The sequence below is a fragment of the Rhipicephalus microplus genome, chromosome X, assembly GCF_043290135.1.
Source record: "Rhipicephalus microplus isolate Deutch F79 chromosome X, USDA_Rmic, whole genome shotgun sequence".
Classification (NCBI taxonomy): Eukaryota; Metazoa; Arthropoda; class Arachnida; order Ixodida; family Ixodidae; genus Rhipicephalus; species Rhipicephalus microplus.
The window spans coordinates 35,858,082-35,885,037 of NC_134710.1; the positions used below are offsets into that span (position 1 = coordinate 35,858,082).

Genomic DNA, 26,956 nt, shown 5'->3' on the forward strand with positions numbered 1-26,956 from the left:
ACAAAGTTGTATTCAATGACATCATCTTATATAACAGTCACAATAAAATGCATAAAGTATTTTGAATAGCATTTATATAGACGAAACAACACTTGCTTTTGAAAGCGATTTTTCAAAACCAAAACCACAGTTGGAAATGTGGTTTCGGTTTTGCTATAGGAGCATAGGGTATAGAAAACTTGCTGGAACTCGCATAATGACGCTAGGAGGATAATTTGTTTTCCAACATATATGTGAATGTTTGGGCGTGCAAGAAAAACAACACCGTAAAATTTTATTTCGCAAAAAAAAAAAAAGATTTTTGAAGGTGGCCTACCACCTTAATGTTGCCCAAAGGCAGGAAAACACCTTTAAATCCATCGTGTCATGCTGGCATGCTGTTTGGAATCTGTGTGGATAAAAAATGGTAATGCCATTTTGAAATATTTTGCCAGTAAAACTGATGTAGTGTTCTTAAGTGTCTCTTTAATGCTAAAATAAGTCCTAATGCTGGGGTGTTTCCAGTTAAATACTAGATTGTTTGCTTCCAATTTAGCAGTCCTGGGTCCAGATTTTGTAACAATCTCTTTATTCCTTTCACTCTTCCATCATTCACTTGCCAGATGTTGTGTAGTCATTACTACCAGGGTTGACGAGCCATTGTAAGAGATTATACACAGCAGAACTACAGTATACAAAATTTGGCCTCTGGTCAACATTAATTAGCCGTGTGAGACGTGTCTATGCTGCTCTTATTGCAGCTTGAACAGGAAGTCAAGGTTATGCAGGAGCTGAGACAAGCGGCGTTCAAAGCATTTGCTGCCCTGGGTGCTAATGATGAAGACATTCGTAAAAAGGCAAGTATAATGTCCTGTTTGATTTTGGCGATTGTTTTATATTTTTTGAGGGGCAGTGCTTTTCTTACAATGCTGTGCTCATGATGGAGAGTATCGTACAGTGAACTGTGGTGGCATATGTACTACTATTGATCACTAGAGCTTTTGTGATGGCCCACTAATTTTCGTTACAACTTCAAAATTAAATTAATTATGGACTATAATATGCACTAAATTATAACTCACAAGTATAAAAACGAAAATATTTCTCGGTAAGGCGGTTTTTGAGATAAGCAAAGTTAAAAAAAACACCTGTGGGCTTTGAAGCCTTCTTCTAATGCTGTGACTAATGGACTGGGCAGTTTCATGTGCCTTGGAACCTAACACCTTGCCTTCTAAGGGCAGCAGTGTTCCTGGCATGGTGCCTATACAGCACGCCATATAGTGTGCCGTTTGGAGACATCCATGTAAGAACATGAATTGTGTGTCCATGTTGACGCACGATTTCATATTTTACAGTCTCTAATGCGAGCTTTATTTATAAACGCGCACTTCACACAATGAGCATGAATCCGGCATTATTATCCATGTGTTATCTTGTTAAAAGGCTGTGGGCTTGCATGATCAAATAAATGAGGTTCAAGATCACTGATCTTGCTGGAGGTTGATGAGCAACTGACAGCATCCTTTATGAGAGGAGAAATAAAACAGATTGGAACGTTGTTGTGTCTGGCCATGAAAAAAAATAGCTGAGTGTAACAGAGTGAAGAAACACAAGTGGTGCAGGAAAATAGGAAGTTAAGCAGGCGGCATGGCTCGCTGCCTTACCTAGCATTATGCCCGGAACATGTGCAGCGTTTTCCCCGCGGCCCTTCCCTCAGCGTCATCGCGTCGACGCCGCCAGATAGGGTGGCATACCATATGAGAAGCGCCTAGGCCAGCATCAGCTCAGCGTCGCGGACTGTGTGGAACAGAATGAACCCAAGACCTCGCAAAGCAGTGTGCAGTGCCCGTCAGTGCAGCAACAAGAAATATTTCTGAAAACTGGTTTCATGTCTTATATGCAGTTCTGAGGTGAAAAAAACAAATCATAGTAGCACCGAAAAGTTTTTTTTTTTACTTCTAGCACCAGCTGTTGAGGGTAGTAAGAACCAGAAACTCGCAATACATGGCCCCTAAGCTTCGTAGCTGTACATCTTTGAGGCCACGTATTCAGCCAATGCACTCCGGCCTGGACTTGAGTATGACGTTCGAAAACGGTTCCAAGAAATACCAAGCGCTTTCCGTCGATGCTTCTGAGGAACAAGCTAAGTCAAATACAAGCATCGGTTGAGAATTTTCAGGTCACACAGAGCACGGCGATGACTTAACAGATCCGAGGCAAGCGGCAGCCATTTTGACCACAGCAATGATGCTGTTACGTAACAGACGTCGCTGGCATCCGTGTGCTGATTGGTTCTCCATTCATCGACTCACTTCTGGCGTCGGCGCCGGCGCTGCAGATATCTGAATCGTTCAAAAAGCAACGTTTCAGCCACCGTCACCGGCAGCGTCGACTCTTAGTAACGCCGGCGCCCGAAACGCCGAAAAAACGCTGCATATGTTTCGGGCTTTACGAGTACTCTTTTGTGCAATCTCCCCTGTGAACGTTCTGTCCCACTGCATGGAGAATTCTGTTTCCTCTTTTAGATGTTGCAGCTGCACACCTTTGGGGAATGACTTCAGGGGTGACAAAATGTTTGATATTTCAAGATATACCCTAGTCCAGTGCAAGAAGTTTTTGAGATAGGCACTGAAAAATATAATTTGAAAATTTTTCTACTAAATATTATTATCAAGGGTTCGGTGTAATGTACGAGGTGTGAAGCAATTGCACTTTCCTCTTGTGAAAAGTTAGGGTATCTATCTGTGGCGTGCATTTATGAAATATGCGTTCTGGGTTGCAGCTTATGTGACTTCATATGTTAGTGCTAAGCTTGGCACCAAACCTTAGTTGTAATCATAAAAAGAAATCTTTCCCTGATTGGGGTTTAGTACAATTGGGTAACACACCACTTAAATTGTGTGTATTTTCCCTTACTTATTCTGTCGCTGTTTTGTTTGGTACTGAGCTTCTGGATTCTCTCTTTTGGGCAGATCATTGAGACTGATTCGCTGATGGAGCATGTGGTTTCAAGTCTATCGGACTCAAACCCACGAGTGCGGCTGGCGGCAGTGCGCTGTCTGCACTCTCTGTCGCGTTCTGTGCAGCAGCTGCGCACCTCCTTTCAGGATCATGCTGTTTGGCGGCCACTCATGCGCCTCCTTCATAATGCTTCTGACGACATCCTCCTTGTGGCCTCGTCTACCCTCTGCAATCTGCTGCTTGAGTTCTCACCAAGCAAGGAGGTAGGCTTGGGCTTGCTTGCTTGCCCGCTGCTTGGCTGTTTTTTTAACCTTGAAGCACTTTTGTGTGAAACCTCATGTGCACTTTGTTACTACTGTATTTACACATTTGTACTCGACTTTTAAGTATGCTTGATTATCTTTCTCTCACTCACACACTCATGCACGCATACACACACACACACACAGTGCAAGTACATTCTGGAATGAGAATTTATCAGTGTATTCTCTGGAGGGACTTTACGCCTTTGTAAATCACCGTCAACGAAGCGTTTTTCAAGAATTGCGATACCCAGGCCCTGAAATTCTTGAAGTGCATCCTCGGCAGATTAATTCTTGCATGAACATTCCACTTGTCACCAGCATAGAGACCAGTTGCAAAGTGTATTCACATCTGTCCGAAGCTTTGGAAAGCATCCTAACTTCAGCCCACAAGAACCTGTGCACTTGTCACGTAAAAATTTGGTCACACTACAGTTGCCACTCACGCAGCACCTGTTCAGAAACTCCTAACTTGCACCCTGCCAAACAGTTGTGCAGTAGCTGTGATTGAGCGTTAACATTTTTTTGGCCTACCACGCACATGATGATGCATGATCAAGCATGCTGCCTTGCCCGGGTACCAGTCTGACAGTGGTGGCAAACCTACGGGTGGCTGGCCTCTAGGTGATTGCTAATGGTAGAAAATGAAACCTTGGCCAGTGGTGTGCTTACAAATACAACGAATGTGAAAAGGGGGCATTACGAAGTGGGTACAAATTATAGTTCCCGTCTGCTTCCTTGGTAGCATGTCGTACCCCTATCAAGGACTCCATCATATAAAAAAAAAAAGAGAGAGAGAGTGAGGGAAAGAAGAAAAACACATCTTAAAGACAAAATGAGAAGCTCTTTGACCAGCTACCTTCAGCTCTGAACAAATTGCCACTGTTTACCGTCAGGCATATTGCTGCTGATAGAAACAGCTGCTCTTCTATCGGGGACTGGACCTAAAAATGTTGTGTATGGCTGCTAATTTAAATGCGATTCGAAAAAAAGAAAAAAAAAAAGATGCGTTAATCTGTAGCCTAGGGCAATAAAAGTTTTGCTATGTACAGTAGAATCTCGATTATACGATCACGGCTGATACGAAATTTGGGGTGATACGAATTTTTCTGTGATCCCGGCCGAGGCCCATTAATTTACTATGTGCTAGAGTACGGTTATTACGAACTTATTTTTTACCCGAGTTGTTTGATACGAATAAACGCCACCCCACCAACGGCCGCGGAAGTAAGCAGCGTGCATGCACGCGCTGAAATGCGTGCTGCGCCGCCGGTTTGGCACGTTGTCAGCGCCGCCTCCGAGCGGCGGGCGACAGACTCGAAGATCTGCGCAATCTCGAACGCCGGAGTGCGCCTTTTGCTTTCTCTAGAAGGCTCCAGATGGCACTGGCGACGGTGGAGACACAAATCCAAGCCAATCTTTGTTTTGCTTGGTGGTGGGTGTGCGGACACGGGGTTACTGCAGTGCGGAGGCAGTCGACAGTCTTGCCGAGTCGAGCACACGTATTTGCTTTGTTGTGCCTTTTTGCGGAGTCGCAGCAAGCCATGTCTCGCAAGCGGAAGGCTCTCTCCTTTAAGGAGGAACTGGACATTCTTCGAAAGGTCGATGAGGATCCGAAAAGAAAACGCGCGGAGTTGGCTAAAGAGCTAGGCCTCGCTACGTCGACATTGAGCACAATTGTTGGACAGCGGGACACAATAATAAAAAATGTGCTTTCGTTCAGCGTCAACGCGAAGCAAGCGAAGACAGCCCAACACGTGAAACTTGAAAAATCTTTATTGACCTGGTTTAAGGAAGTTAGTGCAGCCGGTGTGAACATTGACGGCAAAGTTTTGCATGAAAAAGCTGACGAGATCACCCTTGCTCTGCACATCGACCAGGCCTCAGGTGGGTGGCTGCACCGTTTCAAGACGAGACACGGTCTCGTGTACAAAAGCGTCTGCGGGGAAGCCAAGAAGGCTGACGAGATCGTTGTTAGCGACTGGCTCGCGAAGCTGGAGTCTCTTATCTCGGGGTATGAGCTTTGTGATGTTTTTAATGCAGATGAGGCAGGCCTGTTTTTTAATCTTCAGCCCGAGAAGAGCCTTTGCTTAAAAGGTGAAAAGTGCCAAGGAGGCAAAAGAAGCAAAGAAAGAATAACGGTTCTTCTGTGCTGTAACGACGACGGGTCGGAAAAACTGAAGTTGACCATAGTTGGAAAATTTCAGAAGCCTCGGTGTTCAAGCGCGAGAACCATTTGCCATGCGTCTATCACGCAAACAAAAAAGTGTGGATGACGGCGGCCCTGTTCGAAGAATTTCTGTCTCTCCTTGACAGGAGAATGGCCTGCAAGAATCGGAAGATTGTTCTGATTCTTGACCAGTGCGCCTCCCACCCGAAGCAAGTGACGCTTCAAAACATCAGGCTGGTTTTTTTGCCTGCAAACACGACAACGCACTTGCAACCGCTTGACGCTGGCATTATAAAAAACGTCAAGCATCATTTCAAGAGCCTTCTTGTGCGCCGCCTCCTTGCCAAAATCGACGGGAAAGACGAAGGTGGGCTGCGAATAAGCCTTTTGGGCGCCATCCATTTTATCTCAATGGCTTGGGATACCGACTACCATTGCAAACTGCTTTGGTAAATGCGGCTTCTTTAGGATTCCCGAAGGGGTGTCACAGGCCCTTTCAGAGTCGGAGGAGCCCATGGAGGGTTGGGAATGCCTTGATGACGGGTGTTCGGTTGACGACTTTTGCACGGCGGATGACAATCTTGCCACTTGTGGTGCGTGCACGGTGCAAGATATTGTCAACGAGGCCACGTGTGAGGTTACCGATTCCAGCGACGATGACGAGGAAATGGACGTGTGCGACGGCGAAGGACCATCACCGGCGGCTGAAGCTCTGCCGCGCTCGACGTCCTGAGGCGTGCTATGGCTGTTGAAGAAATCAGTAATGACATGTGCGCGCATTTTTACGGATTTCAGAAAAGTCTGCTGAGTGACTTGGAAAAAAAAAAGAAGCAGAAAGACAACAGAGATTTTTTTTAATAAATTTTTTCGAGTGTCGAAAATAAGTTTGCCTCCGACTCGGTGTTAATTTAGCTAGTTTTGTGCGTGTTCCGATGATACGAATTTCGGCTAATACGAATATAATTTGTGAACCCGCGAGATCCGTATCATCGAGATTCTACTGTATTTAGGCTTTTATGCCGATCTCAAATATGTAATTAGTTTAATAGTAAGTTGCACAATTTCGGCTTTGTGGCATGACAATGTGTAAAGTATAGTTCGTTCTGGACAAAAATTTTGTGGCACTAAGCTTCAATGCTTCTGAGCCATTAATCATTCATGTTGCTCCGCATTAACTGCCGAACGCAATGAACTTCCAAGAAAGCGTGTATCAGACATTTTAATAATACAAAACATTGTGATGGATTCATAAAAATGAGGTTCATAAAAGTTATGTAAGCGACATCAACTTTTAAAGATAATACTTGCACTCTTCACACGTTGAAGAATATGTGGGCAAAATTTCATCCCAATCGGGCTATCAGAAGTACTGAAAACAACATTTTCAAACTCAAGAAGTTGCCCAAAAGTGGATCTTGAGAAAAAACACATAGTAAAGATGTAAAAGAAAGTTCACTTATATTCAGAAAATATATGCTTAAAATGATTTCTTTTATCATGAGAGCTTGGATATCATGGTTATTTTGAGCACATGGTTTTAGTGAACTCCCCATGTGAAATGCAATGGCAAGCAGCTGGGTGACTATGTCCAGTGGACTCTAAATAATAAGCTCTTTTTCGGTTTAAGTTTCCACCTTGTGATCTTTAAAAGCAATGTTAACTTATTTTGAGGTGAATTACAATCTTCAGTATTTTTGTCGTGAAAGTAGAGAAAGTGAAGTTGTGCAAGCAAATAAAAATAAAAACTGCATAATTATGGAAAAAACATGTTTTTTGACTCGTATCTCCCCTTAAAAGGCCACTCACCAGGTTTGACAATTTTGAGCTGACAAGTGCAATGCGTAGACGAGGCGTTCGTGATCACGTCTGCCAAACTTTGCAATGCTACGCGCTGCGGAAATGGGTCAAATTTCAAGATGAAGGCTGCTCCCCCTCCCCTTTGCCGGTGCACGCGTAGAGAATGAGGGCATGACGAAGGCGTAGGAATGGCCCTACGTACACGGCAATGCAGTGACGTTAGTCCTCTACGTAGACGAGTCTGCTCTGACGTTGTCAACAGTATACCACGTGACATGGCAAAAATTATTTAACACAACATGCATAGTTTATGTATTTGTTGCTTTAAGAGATTAATAAAAGTTGATATAAATAATGAGATGCAATAAAAAATTGTGCGCATTTTTCTTTCATTTTTTTTTTGTGAAATGCTGCGAGATGCGGGGCTAATGTGCCAGCGTTTCGCATGTGTTCGTGTCCTCGCGGTCAGCGCATTGAGCAGGCGACTGCTGTGGAACGCTCCTACGCGTTCGCGCACTCATTGTGCTCATGTATTTTACCGCGTCTAAGCCAGCGTTTCCAAACCATCCCGCAGAAACAGGCAGAATACCACAAAATAACGCTGATCAACAAAGCAACGCTGCTTGCGTTCTCGGGGGTTGGACTTGTTTGGGCACGTCATGCGCACGTCACCTCATGGTCGGATGCTGGAGAGGGTGGGGAAGAGATTTGGCTTGCGAAGGCTACGCGGAGGAGTGGCAAGGGTTTCGAGCTCACCTCCTCTCATCCTCGTTTCGCACCTCTTCAAAAAACCTGTTTTCTCCGCTCGTGATGAACCGATTCAAAAAATTTTTGTGGGAAAATGTTCCTCATCGGACACCCAACTACTTTCACTGTCTAACTAAAATTCGGTATGGGGCCCGGTGAGTGGCCCTTTAATGAAAGAGCCGCTCTTCCAATCGGCAGCAGCCCACCTGACAGTCAACAATGGCACAGTAAAGGTTGGAAAAAGAGAGAAAGGAAAATGCATTTTATTTTATTTTTTTCTTGAAAACAAGCATGATAAGAATACTATCATATTATTTGTGAAATCCTCGCACTCGCACAATTCTCGCCCCCCCCCCCCCCCCCCGCATTTCCAAGCAAAAGTGCGATTTCTTTTCTACGAGCAATTATCGCACACCCAAAAATTGAAAAAGAAATGTCTGCTCCTTCAAAGCACTGATAATGATAGTGCCCGAAAGCATGGCACCATCTCTATAGCATAATGCATACTATCGACACACAAGCATGGCCTTGGAGATAACGGCGTGAACCACCGATCTTGGAGGGCATAGCACGAGTACCAGTCTAATCCAAGTTAAGCCGAAGTGGCAGGTATGCATTGCCACGTGTAGTGTACTACGTATGTTATGTCTGTTCCGTAATTACGCTATTGAGCGACATGAAAGTTACACGGCTGCTTTTAAATTCAAAAACAAGCTTTTTACCTAAAAGAATGAAAGATGATTCTATATGAGAGTAATATGGTCATTCAATGTTAAAATGGACTGGGGGACAGTGTGCATTTTTTTTTTTTAAATAAGTGTACACGGCATAGCATTTCTTTACTGCAGTGAAACCACCTTTACAATGGTTTACATTCTAATACGCATTTAAATAGGTGCTTTCACGGCTTAGCATCTCTTCACTGCTGTGAAACCCTTTTTACAGGCAATTACATGCTAATATTCATTTAGTTAGGTATTTTCACTTTCTAGCACTCCTTCACTGCAGTGAGACCACCTTTACAAGGACGTACACGCTGACTGATATGCAATGTCATCATGGCTTAGCACCCCTGTACTGCAGTGAAACCACCTTTACAGGGTTTCTATGCGGAGTAATGTATTTTGTCGCTCTTTAAGAAAGGGAATACGGGAGTTCGTGGCCTGTATTCTTTTAATGAGGCTGCCTACAGCATCATTAAACGATGGCTGAAGCAAGTGCGTTTGCTTTTGGTGGCACCGCTCATTATCAGAATGCAACGGGAGTGTTATCTAGCAGCGCTTGTCCACTCACTGCTACTTGTTATTTTGTTTGTCGATGGATGGCGCCAAAAGCCGACAAGCTCTCTTTGGCTGTCGGTTGATGGTGCTGTAGGCAGCCGCCACAGAGTGCAGGCCATGCGCTCGCGTGTTCTCTTTCATAGAGGACAGCCCAAGTACATCTTTTCATTCTCTTTGAGTACATCAAAATTTTCTACAGTATAAACTTGAATACATGATGATTCCACGAGAGATTGAATGTGTGTGTCCAGACAATATTTTTGTTTTGTCTGGTTTTTTTATATGTTATGTGGGTATACAGTCGAACCTCATTTGTGCCCACGCACTTTAGGCATACTAAAAGTTAGGACGTAGTTGCGGCGAATTCCCGATCGAGCCTCATAGAGACTAATGCATTCGCGGACCCCTAAGGTCGTAGTGGTCGGCTTATGCCTACCCGTTAGTGCATACTAACGGGTTGCTGCGATAACATTTTGTCCCACAATGTGCCGTGAACGGTTTTCCGTAACTTTTAGAAGTAAGGAGATCAGCCAATAAGTTATTCCGTCTTCCGCGCAATTGTTGCGATAACATTGCGAGTAATTATCAGGGAAAGAACAAAGCGAGGTGACGACCGGCAATAAACGCGCTGGTATGACTTATCGCTGACGGAAAGCCTTATCACAGAAAGCATCCCTGGTTATCTGCTCGGGCATTTGTGTGGCGTAGCGTCACTTTAGGCCTACTGCACGCTTTTAGTAGGCGGCTACCTGAATGTGCTAGGCTGCCGATCACTACGCTATGTGGGATTGTGTTCCAGCATGCACTGCTTTACAGAAAGGCAAGCAGCTCGCTGTCGCGCAGTTTATCGTTGCATGTCGCGGGCACCGAGAAACCTTGCTGCATTATGCCAACACGCATACCGTACAGCAAGCGTAGTGCTGTTGGAACCATGCGGCACGCTTTTATTCAGCAACAGCCCAAATGTGCTTCCGTTCATTGCCAGGACTGTTTGAGAATTACGGAGAGCGTATTGCTTGCTGAAAGCTCTTCGTCGCCACGTTAACCCAGCAGGCTACTCGGCGCGTATGTGCATGGCCTGAAGCAGAGAGGGTGTACTTTACGGCTAGCAGATCGGCAGTCAGGGTGTGCGCCGAGTGAGTGAAGCGTTGCACGCTACTAGCCATGCAGTAAACTATTTGGCTCTCTGCGATCGTACTGCGTTTAAAAAGATAAAACTGCATCTGTTTTCGCTTAGAAGCAGACCGCGGAGCAACTATCATGGACAGCTGGTTGTGCCTGTTCTGTTGCTGTGCCACGCTGCGTATCCCGTAACCCACAGTGGTTTCAAAATGCTCATCGGCGTCGCCACCGCATGCTATCGGGCGGTTGTGCGAGAGTTAGAAACTTTTCTGCACTGTGGCAAAAAGAAAGAAATGGCTTTGCGGGGGGCATTTACGCAATATATTCCGAGTTTCTTCCTTTGTTGCGCGCTGTAAACATTGTGTCAAAATTTGTTTTCTTGTTTTAATATGCATCACATTGAATTGCATCCATGTTTTCCTTAAGCTGTCTGCAGAACCGAAAATTCTGAAAAAATGGCAAACTGGGTCAAAATACTAAAAGAAGTTTGGTATCTTTGATGCGCCTTGGCGCATTTGTTATTTCATGCAAAAATTTTTAAACAATATGCTAGACCAATATCTTTTCAACATTTCTGCAAAAGCTTGTTTTCCTAGACGCAGTATGATAGAACAATAAAATACCGTATTTACTCGCAGGGAGATGATTGAGAGATGATTTAGACTCCAACCAAAAGTTTTGAAGAAACCCGACGTTTCGGAACCGACTTGGTTCCTTCTTCAGGAATGACTGCGGAGGCTACGTAGCAGCGTCGTCTTCAAAGCACTCGTGGGGTGGCTAATGACCCCCCTCTCTCTCTCGCTCTCTCGTTTTGCCGTGGAGCGCAGTCCGTGTGCATACACTGGGGGAAGGGTTCCGAGAGAGCAGTTGATATTATGGGCTGTCCTCTGTTTGTGCCACGACTCGAGTAACAACCTTCTCCTCCAGTTCGGCTCGCTTTCAAGGATGGCCGTCGCTTCAAAATTTATTTTGTAATCTAACATCTCGGCATGTTCGGCGACTGCGCTGCGCTCTTTGTAGAAGTTCTGCACATCGTTGACGTGTTGCTTCAGTCGTTCCGGTAGGTTTTCCATCTCGCCGATATACGACGAGGGGCACTCGGGACACAGAATTTTGTAAACGACACTGGGGCGCCAGTCTATTGTTGGCCGGTCTTTCGGGCGGGGGAGGAGGCGGCCCAGCATACACGAAGGCACGTGCGCGATGCGAACCCCTTCCTTTCTGAAAATCCACACTAACATCTCGCTGGTTCCCTGAACGTATGGAACCGGTACGCGTTTCGGGGGGCTGTCGATTGAGGTTGATTGGTGTTTTCGTATCCTCTGTTGCTCTGCGCGGCGGGTGGTGGCTTGAATGAATTTTTTTGGGTATCCATTTTTTTTGAGGTCAGCAATTACGCGGGCCTCCTTTTTCTTTCGCTCATTGTCATTAGAGCATATGTTCCTAGCTCTCTCGAGTAGCGTGGTGACAACCGAGGCCTTCTGGCAGGCGAGGTGAGAAGAATCGAATTGAAGGTATCGGCCAGTGTGCGTTGGCTTCCTATGAATGGAGAACTCCAGGCCGTCACGCTTTCTTGCCACCTGGAAGTCGAGAAAGGGCAGGCAGTGGTCGCTTTCCCACTTGGTCGTGAATTGTATGGCTGGGTGCACAGAATTTAGGTGTTGTCTGAAGTTTTCAACTTCAGCCGTCTTAATGGCGCAAAAGTTGCCATGCTGCAGCGCATGCTGTTCATAACCCGCCGTGTAGCTAGCATACCGGCCGAATGCGCCCTGTGCAGCAGTTGTCCCAAAAAAGTTCACAATGACAAACCCGAGAACAAAAACGCAGTGTCTGATGGCGGCACACAAACGTTGCAGTAGATGTTGCGGGTGCACAACGCGCCATCGTTGCGGTTGCGCTTTGCATGGTATCCAGGACGGCGCGCGCTTGGCGTGTTTCTATGCTGCGCACCCATTGTTTCAGGGGCCACATGCTTTGTTTTTGTGCAGCTGTGCTTACGTGGCACTATCAGCATAGAGGTTTCTCCTCCATTCAACAGATGGCGCTTTGCCGCAAAAGCCACGACTTTCAAATTTTGATTAACATCGTCCACACTCACGCTGCTCGCAACTGTTTATAATGGTTGCAAAACAATGTTTTGACTTTTATTGCAATGTTATTTTATGATATAATGGCTTGATTTAACATTGTTTCGATGGTCAATCGCACTGGCTATCATACCAAAATAAAATGAACAGATAAATTTTAAGTTTTTTTTTTCAGGGACCAAGGGGAGGGATGGGTTCATTATGCTGCGAGTGGGTTCAATACACGAGTAAATACGGTAGTTAGAGGAGCAAGTTTTTCAAAAAAGGTCATTTTCGAAAAGGAGAAGAAAAAAAAAACCTGTTCAATTTTAACCAACATTTTTATCGAAGTCCGCTTATGTCACTCAATACATCCTTTCAATATTATGTGTCCTCATTTGCTTTGTTCACAAAATACAATGGGCTAAAGTGGACTTGCTGAACGTGCTGCCTTGATTGCTGTGATGACACCTTTCGGCTTAATCTACCTAGGGCGTAACAGGCATGTGCTGCGTCGTGATGCGTATAGTCACTTATGACAGCAAAACGTCACGTGGCTTTTCTTGTTGTGGTGACACAGGTGAAGATGGATATTTGCTTTTTATGCCAATGGTACGACTGCGTTTTATTTGACAGTCCAGATCAATCAATCTGGACCTGTTTTTTTTTCTTTCCTGTAAGACCGTCTGATGCAATTGTGAATGGAAGAGTGGTGAAATACTGGAAGAAAACTAGACCTGTTCAAGTCGTTAATAGCTTCTTGGTCCTGAAGAAATATCTGGTCTGCGTCATCGCGCTTCTTGCTGGATGAAGGGAGGATTTCCTTGCGGCACGTGAAACAGTGCTGGCAAACCTTGTCGGTGTCACGAATATCCTGAGCTTCTGGCAGTAGCCTCCGTAGAGACGCAACATCCAAAACATTTACACAACTAAATTTTTTTTTCTCAGCAATCTTCTCATGAGTGTGTAAATAATCAGCGCAGAATACTCAGTCTGAGCTACGAGCCCCATGCATCGTGTATAGTGAATGGCTGTACCAAGTCGAGACGTTTGTACTGAACAGTACCGCACTCATTCTGTCGTTCCTACGGTGCTGCTGTGACTCAAGAATGCCTCGCGGTTTCCTGTTTTAAGAAGAGCACCGGCTAAAGTTTTTACTCTGATAACATGTGGCCCTCCCTGTGTGTCGGACAAAATTCGTCTGGTGCCACCGGTTCCCCTGTGCGTGTGTATCCCAGCCATGAAGGTCGCATTTCAATGGTGGCAAAGTGGTAGAGGTGAGGGACCTTAGATTTAGGTGCACGTTGATGAACAACAGGAGGTCGAAATTTTCGGAGCCCTCCGCTACAGTGTCTCTTATAATGATGTGGTGGTTTTGTGATATAAAACGTCACCTTCACATTCTCAAACAGCCAAAATGCTGTGGTAAAGCTCGAGGTAATACAATAAAAAGTTAATTGAGGGTATCACAGAAGAGGTGATAATGGGAAACCAAATGAATGGCTCGGTAGATGTCTGAGGTAATGTCTCCAAAAGCTTATTTGCATACGTAGTGTGTTGCAGTACGTGTTTGGAGGTCCCCATCTAATGCACAGAGTGCAAGGGAAACAGGCAGTGAGAAAACATCTCCATAACAACACACCTGCTCATTATGGAAGCTGGCAGTTACAGATGTTGTGAACGAACAGACCGAAGAGCCACGACGGTTAGAACCGTTTATTTAGATGATTTGAACGTGAACAATATGATGATATATCTTCTTTCTCTTCTTATTTTTTGTCGTCTTCTCCTTTATCTTCCTGTTTCTACATCTTCCCGGGTCCTCAAAATGGATAAGGCTTCCCTGGCACCGATTACATAAGCTGTGCTATGTGCGCCTGGCTGGTTTTGGCAAGGATATCCAAAATATCCTCTCGCGGTGCTTCGCATGGTCTTGACAACAAAATAATATTGGCGTAAGTTCACGTTGTAGGCTGTGAACTGAGCAGACATCATCACTTTAGAGGGCGGCCGTTATCCAGTCTGGTGCGCAGGGGGCGCCCTAGACCCAATAAAATCTTGATATAATTTTGTTCAACGCAGGTTGTCAGAATGAAGTTCTTCTGCTACTGCAAAAAATTAGAATTGTAGGTTTTAGCAGAATGCAGGCTCATGAACAACCAGTAAGGGCCACTAACCAAGCACCCTAAGCAAGGGCCACTTTGGCCTGCTGTATTTCGTGAGCAAAACTAATGAAGACAGAACATTGAAGCTGTGTACTGAGTGACATAAGCGGGCTTCGATAAAAAATGTTGGTTAAAGTTATGACTGTTTTTTTTTTTTTCGCGAAGATGAGCTTCTTTTGAAAAAAAAAAAAAATTTCTTTTACTATTTTTTTCTCTATCACACTGCGTCTAGCAAAACGATTTTCTGCAGGAATGTTGAAAAGATATTGCTCTATATTGGCACCTTTTTGAAATTGTTGCATGAAATAATAAATGCACCAAAGTACATCAAAGACACCAAACTTCTGTTATTTTGAATGAGTTTGCCATTAACTTTTGCTTCTGCAGGCAGCTTAAGGACAGCATGAATGCGATTCACTGTTATGTGTATTAAAACAAGAAGAAAAGAATTTCGACACAACGTTTACAGTGCGCATTTAATTCGCCTGCGAAATGAAGAAATGCTGTGGCAATCGATTGCGAGATGTGGGCTGGGATCAGTTTTTGGAAATAAAATTTTAGATTCTGTGCACCTTGAATATACCCACATAACATATTAAAAAAACACACAAAACAAAATTATCATCCGGTTACGCATGTTCGATTTCTCATGGAATCACCCTACAGTAATATTTGTTCATATATTCAAAGCATTTGACTATTCGCACGGGCCTAGTTTATACGTTTATCCATAACACTGCAGTTATCAAGCGGACAATAACAGGAGAGTGCCTCCTAGTGTGGCAGAGGCTATGTCAAATAGCGAAGGAAATATGTGTCAGCATGAAAGAGCTTATCTGAACATAAAGAAAAAAAGTCGTGAGTGGTATTCACGGTGCAAGAAACATTTAGGAGGTGCAACTCCACCACTAGGTGACCAGATAACGTCGCATTGCTGAAGAGGCACTGTTTTCTGTGTTATTTTTGTATTTTTGTTATGTTATCTGGACGCCTGCCAATGCTCGTTTTAATTGGAGTTTCACCTCGTATGTATTTCTTCCTCTGTAGTGGTAGCTTATCAGTATTAAAGGTACTAACAACTGCCCAGAATATGAAATGAGATGACTCCACTGATGCACATATGTCACCGTTGTATGTGCACCGCATTACCTCAGAAGGATTGACATTTGGGCAAGTTGGAATTGATTATGCCTCTTTGAAATAGGCAGCCCCAAAAATGAGGACACAAGAAGGACAACACTAAAATCAACCCTGTTTTGTTCATGAAAGGTGGATTTATGTTTTATTTAGGGGAACGTGAATAGAATTTGTAATTTTGAATATTTTTGTAATACTGTCCATTGTACCTGGTCACGTGACCTTTGATTGCTCCAGGTTGACTCTTTTTTGCACTTATTGAAATATTGTTAGTTTATTTTTATAAAAAGATATGACCGTGAAAACCAGAATATTGTTCAAACTGGTATGTATAGATAGTTTTTCTTCCCCTTCCTGCCAACTGCTAACTACTGGAAATCGAAAGAAAAGAGAGAGAGTACATAGAACAGCCAAAGCAGCAGAAGGCACCTTTAATGAAAAAAAATGCAATTTCCTTCGTGCACTGTAAAAATGTCATTTATTTGCACGTGTTTATGCTTATGTTCCACATGGCAGACAAGTATCGCAACCGTCTTTGGATGCACTTTGAAACCACCAGTAGCAATCACGGCTCAAGTGCGGCTCTTAAATAAATTGCAACATTTGTCTCCAGCTCTAGGTACATTGCGTCTGCCAGCAGCGAATGCTTCTGAGGTGCACTCCATCTACTCACTGATCATAGTCATGCGTGCCGCTGTAATCAAAGCTGCCGGCATCGCTAGAAGCAACAAGAAAAAATATTCAGCAAGATTTGAGCAGCGAGAACACCTGTTAAAAAATAAAGTTAGTGATAGTTTGTTACTTGCAGCTCCTGTCTGCATTCACATCACCGAGAATCTCAAGACATTTTTCACACACTTCAAAAGAGCTTTCTTTTTGCCTTCACGAACTCAATAGCTGTTTTTTAAACACTATGGTGAACTGCCTTTGCCTACCAGCTGAGACCTGGGCAGGGGGGGAGAGAGCTCAAATAAATTATAGTGCAACAAAAACAGAAAATGTGCTGCCCTAGGCAAACAGCTGGAAGTGAAGAAAGTGACACCAAACAATGATTGCAATAGCGATTGGGGCGGTTTACTTCAGTTACCCTTAGTGGCCACACTTCTGAAGTTTTTCTGCTAATGACAGGTATATCCCTTTCAGCGGCAGCGTGTACAGCTGTACAAATCAAATTTACAGGCATGTTAAGCACCGTGTGTTTATTCAAATGACTTGAAATGCGGTGCACACATTCATGCAGGCTTCCTGAGTGGACAAATATTTGTCATACACTCAAACCTCGTTATAACATAATGGGATATAACAAAATAATGGATATAACAAAGTAAATGAAATTCCCTTTGAAAACTTTATTAAGAATCATGCAATTTAAACCCCACTGTAACAAACTAAAATTGACCGGTAAATGGATATAATAAACTAAAGTAGTCTATCAAATAGTCTATAAAAAAAAAACGACCATAGTGCGTTAACTGTACAAGGTTTCTGGACCACTATTTCAGCAATCAACATCGCCTGAAGATTTGCATTTTCTGTCCCTTTAAGAACTCGTGCAATGTGTACATGGTTTTTTTAACCAGAATATACACTGCTACATCATCATCATAATTACAGTGAAAACTCGTTAAAAAAATGACTGTAGTGTGTAAAGTATAACGTTTTCTGCGGAGTTTGACGCTCATTCGGCGCGGCTCTTTCAAAACTCCCACGCCGACTTACAGCCACGTCATGCGCGGCCGAGAGAGCCGTCCTCCTCACACAGCAAGCGGAGAGAATTGAGGAAGCGCTCAGCGAGTCACATGACCGAGAAGCGACGCTGCGGTGCAAAGCGATTTCTCTCTCAAGACGGCAACGACTGTGTCTCCGCTGCTACCATGGCTGCTAACTCTGCACCAAGAAAAAAGAACTTTTTCGCGACAGCTTTCTTTTTTTCTCTCTCTGCGTGCTCGGCCTTCAAAGGAGAAGGGTCTCTACATGCAGACATGAAAAAGGGAGAAGTGTGGAGCAGGCGCGTCACAGATCGGCATTTGAGAGGGAGCAAACAATCTGCCACAGTCTTTTCTTTCCTTTTCTTCATTTCTTTATTCGCGCGCTGCGTTGAGAGGTGCCGCCATGGAATTGGGCATGGTGCTAAGAGCATTTTTGGAGCGCGGTATGTTCGAATGAACCGTTGCAAGTGTTTGCGCGTTCGAATTACAGGGCGTTTTCGCCCGTTGGAATACACATTGCTTTGATGAGACCTCCGCGTGAGTTCGAATGATTGAGATTTGACTGAGTTTATTTTCCGTGGCACACGCGGTCGTGTAACGGTACATCAGGCCGCAAAGCGGTTTCCTTCTTTGCATGCTTATAGGTGTGCGCCCATTTGAGCATACATTGCCCCAAACTGTTATAATAGCTATAACGAAATAATGAATATGACGAAATAATTGTGGCTCCCCTTCAACTACGTTATAACGAGGTTTGAGTGTATAGGTTTTTTATGCTGTGTAATGCTGCAGAGGATCACTTTGCTGCCGACACTATCATGTTTGACAACCTTTTGACGTGCCGTGTTTCAGGACCTATGTCAAGATAACTTTTTTTCTTTGCTTGAAGTGAATGGAATCAAAAGACAAACTGTGTTTGCATTTGTACCCGATATTTCATTTTTTTATGCAGAAAACTCGCAATGATTATATAAATAATTATTGGATATGTATTTACATGGTAATTAAAACTATTTACTGAAAGTCGTACAGAACAAAACTTTCCTTCATTTTTTTTGGAATGTGAACAGTGAACAGTGAGCAGTGAACTTTATTGACATCATGTACATAGTACACAATGCCGGAGGCCGGCAGAAAAAGCCATCGCAAGGATAGCTTGACGAAGCTGCGGGCCCCCGTTTTGGCACCAGCGTACAACGGTGTTCTCAGTACATAAACAGACAACAACAATAATAACAACAAGAGAAGGAAAAAAAAAAATGTACTGAACAGATAAATCACTTAGTACAGGACCCGAAGGAAAACTGTAATACTGAGTGTCTTGGAATTATGTCGTAAAATATGACTAATTTTGATACTGAATCATAATTTGCCTCTGTAGAAGATATAAGATGGTGGTCTACTTTTTATAGCTGTGTAAAAAAAGATCAACATATATTCTATTTTTCACGGTACCTACTCTATAAAAATGTACATATAGGCCCGAGTTAAAAGCATGCATCAAAGGGGCGCTGCCTTTGCGTCATTTAATGAACCGATGCTCACCAGCCTGTCTTGAGCAACTTCAGCAAGCACATGCAACCGTGCATGCAGTTGCTAGGCCGCTAAGATTTTTGAGCGACATAGTTTTCTTACCTGTGTATACTTCGTCTCACAAATGACAAGCACTGCTAATCGGTGCGGCCTTGCGTATGCGTAGCGACATTTTCGATGACTTGGCTTGGCTTGTGTATCGAGAGAATAATGGTGTCGAGCTAAGCCACCCATGGCGCAGCAGGCAACCTGGGGCTAAGGCACACACAATGCGGTAAAAATACAGGGAAGGAGTATAATGCCACATGATGTCACTGTAGCAGCTCGTTATTTTCAAGAATAGTTGAAAAGCTCAAAATAAAAATGGTTAAGCTTAGTTACTGGAACTCCTGCAAAAGCAGGACAATGGTAGCTTTCAAAAATCGCCAGAAGAGCGAGCGCCATCAGTTCTCAGTGTTGTAAGAAAGGAGGTATGTCAGTGTTCAGTCTTTCAGATCGAAAAACATTGCTTATAAAGTCACTACATGCTTTTCAGACTAACTGCTCTATCTACAAACACTGCAAAGAATGAGCATTTTGTCCCGCCATAAAAAACTTGGTCAAGAAGATAGAAACGTCGGTCCCTCTAACCTAATGAAAATAGAAGTAAACTGCACTGTGACTCCGGTGTGCATATTTTTATGAGTAGTGCCGTACAGATGACTACTTTTGATAATTGTCTGCTATATGAAGCATGCAGCCCACGGGCGTTTTGCTAGTGGCCCTGCTCATGCATAACTGTCTTCTAATATTTTCTTCTGTGGTTGGTTAATAATTATGATCGAGACCTACTCAGATGGGGCTGTTCACACACACACACTCACACTCACTCACTCACTCTTCTTCTTCTACTCTTTTCTGTCTACTTCCAAACTTCCTGGCGGCTAGGGTTAACCCTGTGCAAATAGCCTACCTTGGTCTAGGTGCATTGGGTTATAGTAGTGTTGTACGGCTGGCGTCTGCAGGCTTTAGCATCCACAAACTTGTAGCGTCCCCTCGTTGGGCTTCGTGGTGGGTGGCCGCCAACGCTTCTGAAGAAAATTAAACTGGCATGCATAGAGCATTTCTCTTATTTAATGATCGTACCGCCTTAAAGCGCGTACGCACCGAAGACTTAGCCTTTTTCAACCGATCAAGTGAAAACTTCCTCCATTTTCATGTTATACATAGTGAGATAAGCAGCAAGCAAGCCAGAACTGTATCCCCCTTTGTAGTAGCCAGATGTCTCACAGAAACTCTTGGAGCCGGGTACAAAGTTACCAAAATGGCCAGCGGAGACCTCCTCCTTGAAGTTCGAAAAAAAGAACAGTTTGAAAAGCTACAGAATCTTTCAACTTTTGGTGACACTCCCATCACTGTAACGCCACACAGATCTATCAACACAACCCGTGGAGTAGTGTCTGATGCTGATTTGCTCGGCTTGACCGAAGAGGAACTTCTGGAGGGGTGGAAGAGTCAGAATGTGACCAATGTACAAAGGATCATCATTAGAAGACACAACAAGGTAACACCAACAAAACACCTAATACTCACTTTCAATTCCAGTAATCTGCCAGAAAGTATTCAAACAGGGTACACGAAGACGTCGATCAGACCATACATACCTAACCCACGTCGTTGTTTTAAATGCCAAAAGTATGGCCACGGCTCACAAAGCTGTCGTGGTCACCAAACTTGCGCACAATGTGGAGTGTCAGGCTGCAATTCTGACAATTGCGAAGAACCATCACACTGTGTGAACTGTGGCGGAAATCATGCCGCATACTCACGGTCTTGCTCATTTTGGAAAAAAGAAAAAGAAATCATCACATTGAAAATTCAAGAAAATATCACATTCAAGGAAGCAAGACGAAGAGTGTCGCCATTTTACGGCGCTACATATGCTGATGCGGCGCGTCAGGGGGCAACGCCGCACCAGCCCTCGCCACTCCTTCGGCCAGCGCAGAGCGAGCCGTCGGCTGTGGCGCCTGCCCCCAAGGCGGCAGTAGTTCAGTCTACTCCGCCTCCTAGCGAATTGAGGGCGGAGACTCCAGGGTCCTCTGGTCTCGAAGCCTCCCCTCACCAGGCGAGGCCTAAAATCCGAACCACCAGCTCTCGCATGTGCGGGCACCCAGTTCCTCCGTGGAGGCAATGGACACAACGGTACCCTTGGTACCAAAACTGCGGCGCGCCTCCTTGGAGTGCGCCAAGAAAAATAAAAAAACAATAACGGGGCCGGACGACCATCCTGCCACCTGAATTAACGAGCTCACTCCAACACAGGATACTCTTTGTACACACAGCAGCATCTCTCTTGTTTAAATATGCAGACAGAAATATTACAGTGGAACATCCGAGGCCTTCTTCGAAACCTCGATGACTTACAAGAGCTCCTCCATGAACACAATCCAAGAGTGCTGTGTGTACAAGAGACACACTTAAAACGAACAAACACAAACTTTTTACGTAACTACGTAATCTTCCGAAAGGATAGAGATGATGCCATGCCACCATCCAGTGGTGTAGCGGTTACAGTTAGTCAAGGTATAGCATGCACACAATTATCCCTTCAAACTTCCCTCGAGGCGGTGGCTGTCCGAGCAGTTATTCTAAACAAACTTGTCACTGTCTGCTCTCTGTACATACCTCCGCACCACCGTCTTGAAAAACTTCACTTTCAGTCTTTAATAGACGAACTACCTGAACCTTATCTGGTCCTTGGGGACCTGAACGCACATAATGGTCTGTGGGGTGACTCTCGCTGTGATGCACGAGGTCGTCTCATTGAACAATTCCTCATTTCATCAGGTGCTTGTCTGTTGAATAGGAAAGAGGCAAGATACTATAACCTTGCCAACAAAACTTACTCTTCCATAGACCTCAGTATCGCATCTCCTTCACTTGTACCATTACTTCAGTGGAAAGTCATAAATAATCCATATGGAAGTGACCATTTTCCTTTAGTTTTGAGTACACCAATAATATATGAATGTCCTCCACATGTTCCCAAATGGCTGGTAAACAAAGCCGACTGGGAACAATTTCGAAAGATTACTCACATAAGTTGGACTGACATATGCGAATTAGGCATAGATGAAGCTGTGCAGTACTTCACCGCTTTTCTCACCGACGCAGCAGCCAAGTGCATTCTACAAACATCTGGACTGCCCGGCAAACGACACGTCCCGTGGTGGAACACTGAGTGTCAGAATGTGCGAAAGGAACAGAACAAGGCATGGAGGTGGCTTCGAAATTCACCGACAGCCGAAAATCTTGACAGCTTTAAGAAAATAAAGTATCAAGGTAGAAGAATTCGTAGGCAGGCCAGAAGAGAAAGCTGGCACAAGTTTTTATCAGGGATAAATTCATATACACAAGAGGCTAAAGTCTGGAACATGGTCCGTAGGGTAGTAGGAAGACAAGTACACTCATTCCCACTCGTAAACACACAGGGTGACAGCCTGGAAGATCAGGCGAACTTCTTCGGTGCACACTACGAGCAAGTGTCTAGCTTGCTCGTCACACTATACTGGAGCTTTCCAAAGATATAAAGCAAAGATAGCAAAGCAGAAACTAGAATACAAGTGTACAAATCACGAGGCATACAACCAATCTTTCAACTTAGCTGAGCTACAAACATCACTAAACTCTTGCAGTAATTCTGCCCCAGGCTACGACCGTGTCACGTATGAAATGTTGAAAAACCTGCCGCTGAAAACGCGAAAAACTTTCCCTCTCTATACAATGCTATCTGGCTTTCTGGCACCATCCCTGCTTCCTGGAAAGAGGCTATTGTTATCCCTATTTTGAAACAGGGCAAGGACCCTTCCTCAGTTTCAAGTTATAGGCCCATTGCACTAACCAGCTGCCTTTGTCAACTTTTTGAAGAAATGATAAACCGCCGACTTTTATATTTCCTTGAAACACACAATCTGCTTGACCAATACCAATGTTGGTTTCGAGAGGGTAGATCCACCACCGACCATCTGGTGCGTATCGAGGCATAGATCCGAGACGCTTTTGTCCACAAACAATACTTCCCCTCTGTGTTTCTCGATATCGAGAAGGCTTACGACACAACATGGCGTTTTGGCATATTAAGAGACTTGTCTCACCTGGGTGTGCGCGGTAGAATGCTTTCCATAATCGAGAGTTACTTGTCCAATCGGAAATTCCGTGTCCGTGTGGGCAGTATTCTCTCCCAAACATTTGTGCAAGAAACGGGAGTACCGCAAGGTGGTGTACTTAGTTGTACACTTTTTATTATCAAAATGAATTCTTTGCACCTGTCCATCCCCCGCAACATGTTTTATTCCACATATGTCGATGACGTCCAGCTTGGCTTTAAGTCATGCAACCTAGCAATGTGTGAGCGGCAGGTTCAGTTAGGTTTAAACAAGGTCTCCAAATGGGCAGAGGAAAACGGATTCCGGCTGAACCCAGAAAAAAGCACCTGTGTCTTGTTCTCCCGAAAGAGAGGCGTGCACGCAGAACCTGACATTGAACTGAATGGTCAACGTCTGTTTGTCAATGCGGAGCATAAATTCTTAGGCTTAATCTTGGACAACAAGTTGACCTTCGTACCGCACACCAAGTATTTAAAAACAAAATGTTTAAAAGCCATGAATGTTATAAAAGTGTTGTCACGTACTACGTGGGGTAGTGACAGGCAATGTCTCATGAACCTGTATAGAAGCTTCATTCGCACCCGCTTAGATTATGGGGCCGTTGTTTATCACTGCGACTCAAAGTGCTTTGAAGATGCTGGACCCTGTGCACCATTTGGGCATCCGCCTTTCTACGGGTGCTTTCGCACCAGCCCCGTAGAAAGCCTTTACGTTGAGTCAAATGAGTGGTCGCTTCATCTGCAGAGAACTTACATGTCCTTTGTTTATTTTCTTAAGGTGAAAGCAGACAAGAAGCACCCCTCATACTCTACTATTATTCATTTGTCGAGCTCTCTTCTGTTTCAAAACAGGCCTTCGATGAGGCAGCCATTCTCAGTTCGCCTGAAGGGTCTAGCTGAGGACACTGGAGTGTCACTTGAACACAGTTTAATGGCTCCTGTAGCATACCCGCCGCCGTGGCAGTGGCAGACTATAGATTGCGATGTGTCTTTCCTAGAAGTTACTAAACATGCGCCTATTCCCATATCCGAACATACTTCCTGGAACTTCAACACAAATACACACGTCCTGAGTTATTTACAGATTCCTCTAAGTCCAACTCCTCTGTGTCCTACGCTGCTGTTGGCCCTTCCTTTTCGGATGCTGGCCCTCTACATCCAGGCACAAGTATCTTCACAGCGGAAGCTTACGTGATACTTGTGGCAGCTAAACACATCAAACAATTACAAATACAAAAAGCAGTTATTTATACAGACTCCCTCAATGTGGTCTGCACAGTCTTAAAAAACAAAAAAACCCTGTCCTCGTCTCACTTTACTCCATTTTATGCACACTCTACACACTCAACCAACATGTTGTAGTGTGCTGGGTGCCAGGGCACCGAGAGATTCAAGGCAACGTGATGGCGGATCAGCTTGCTGCATCCGTCCACGAAATCAGTGCCACTACACTCATATCGATCCCGCCCCTTGATCTTAAGCCGTCTCTCAAACGAAAGCTCAGGGACTACTGGCAGAGCAAGTGGGATAGACGCACACAAAACAAGCTACACGTTATCAAGCCACACCTTGGCCATTGGCCACCAGTATCAAAATCACGTCTAACAGAGGTAACACTAACAAGACTCCGGATAGGACACACATACACGACACACACACATCTTTTGTCCGGTGGCGATCCACCATTGTGTGATAAATGTGGTGAGGCATTAACAGTTCTTCACGTTTTAATCCAATGTAAACAATTAGACACTCTAAGAAGGCAACACTTTCCATTACCCTACCGACAGACAACATATACCATTACACCCCGCAATGTTTGTCGGTAGGGAACCACTTTTCACCCATAAATCATTGCTAGCTTTTTTAAGAGATGTCGGTTTTTACCATGTAATATACCCAGGCATTGCATAGCGTGACCTCTCAAGAGAGGTTGCTGCTGCAGTGACTACATTTAAAAGCACTTGCCTCGCAGCCCTTGGACACAAGGGCGCTGATGAGGCACTTGTGCTAGTGCCAAATATTTTTACATGTTTTTATTATCAAAACCTTTGTCACCCTTTTTACTATGCATATCACGCCACTGTCATGATCTTAATACTTATGTTTTTACCCGCATTATCGCGAGGAATTTTAAGGCCCCTCTACAGCCATGCAACATATCATTGTCCGCATCTCTATTCATCGAAATGGCGCTCTTTGGCCATCAATTGGCTCTTGCGCCACAAAGTGCCACACATCATCATCAGTATGTATTACCGTCAAAACTTGATGTAATGAGCTCATACTTACAGGGTAAAACTTAGTTTATGTAGCAAATTTCATTGGTTTCATGTTTCTATGTTACGACTGTAAAGTAGCCTTACAAGTTTTTGGAATAGTCATCGTGTCTCATTAGCAAGCAAAAAAAAACTGCGGCAGGTGAAGAGCAGAGTGGTATAACTTGCCTGCTTGCCACGAGGGATATGATGGAATGTCCAGAAAAGCGTTCTTTATCGCACAGAGGGAGTGCTGTGACTACACCGAGAAGCATTTTGAAACCTTGTCCGGGGAATCGCAGCAGATTGAATGACTAGTTTGCTTTCCCCCAATGCATGTTGGTGAATTTGTACACATATCTGCTACTGCGCAAAAGAAAAGTACTGATTCATCGAAACACTATTGCTGTATAGAGCTGGTTATCCCTTTGCATTTGCTTGCTGTGTGTCGCCTTCTATACTTGCTTGGAGTCCCAATGCTTGCTGTAGGTATATGTTTCATTTCGGAGTGTTTGCAGTAAGGCTTTCTCACGTCCAAATCACTGCTGACCATGCAATGGTGTGGCATGTAATGAGCGGATAGTTGTCTTCCTGTATCTAAACATTTAGCCTAATGTTTGTCCATCTATCGCTTGGTATACAGTTTTCCACTTTTTCTCAAGTCTCTCTTCTAGTCTCCAAGTTTCTGCCCCATATGTTAATACTGGTAGAATTCAATAATTGCTTGCTCTTCACTTCTAGCGAGAATAGTTAGAAAATGAGGGGGAAAGAATTAAAGTAAAGAAGGCATTGGAAGGGAGTACCATTTTTATCTCCATTGCTTTGCCCAGGCTCTTCATGCATATTGAATTCCTGAGTGCTGGCATAAGCATGCAGGCTTTTGTACAGCATATGTGCTGGATTATTTATTCATTGTTGTGGTACAACTGTTCAAGGCACAGTGTGTGCTTTCGGTTAGTGAGCCTCATCCACATGCATGCCGTAAAGCTTGTTTTCATGCAAAGTGCTGGGTTGCCATAACTGTACACCATGATTCTGGGTGCTTGTTTTTCCATGTTACCACCGTAGCACCATTCCCATGTTTCACATGCCAATATAATTGCTAGCTTCATAAAACGGCAGGAAAGGCACAATGGAAACTTGCGATGAAAAAAAACTCTGTAAACAGGGGCTGTCTGCTCGAGATGATGTTTCAACAAGTGTTCAAGCCTTGAAGAAGACAAGTTCATTTGTTGAAACCTCGGCTCGAGCACACAACCCCTGTTTATGGATTTTATCATTGTTAGCTCCGTAGACACTTATGCAGTGTTTCAATATGATCGGATGCTGGAAGTTTTGATGGTGGAAGCCAAAGCAAGGCGATGCAGGTTAGGATACCGAGCACTCACTGTTGTCAACATTATGCTGTAGGAGCGACGATGATGCCTGTCATGCATTTGTGTTACCTCCGGCCATCACTTATGTTTCTAGCTCGACAGGGAATAATATGTGGGTGTCATAGCAAAACTTATTGTGCTTATTTCAGTTTCTCTTTCACATGCATACTGCCAGAAATATTTGCAGTAATTGCCTATTAAGTTGCATCA

The 26,956-nt window shown here is 44.2% G+C and overlaps 1 protein-coding gene across 5 annotated transcripts in view; it reads left to right on the forward strand.

The window, feature by feature from the left end:
• Window positions 1–26,956, forward strand: part of LOC119175798 (armadillo repeat-containing protein 8) — a 102,412-nt gene that overhangs the window by 61,327 nt on the left and 14,129 nt on the right. For all 5 annotated transcript variants that reach the window (XM_037426775.2, XM_037426776.2, XM_037426779.2 and 2 more), the window contains 2 exons: window positions 741–836; window positions 2,952–3,203. In XM_037426775.2, coding sequence (XP_037282672.2) covers window positions 741–836; window positions 2,952–3,203 — 348 coding nt within the window. The remainder of the gene's footprint in view (window positions 1–740; window positions 837–2,951; window positions 3,204–26,956) is intronic.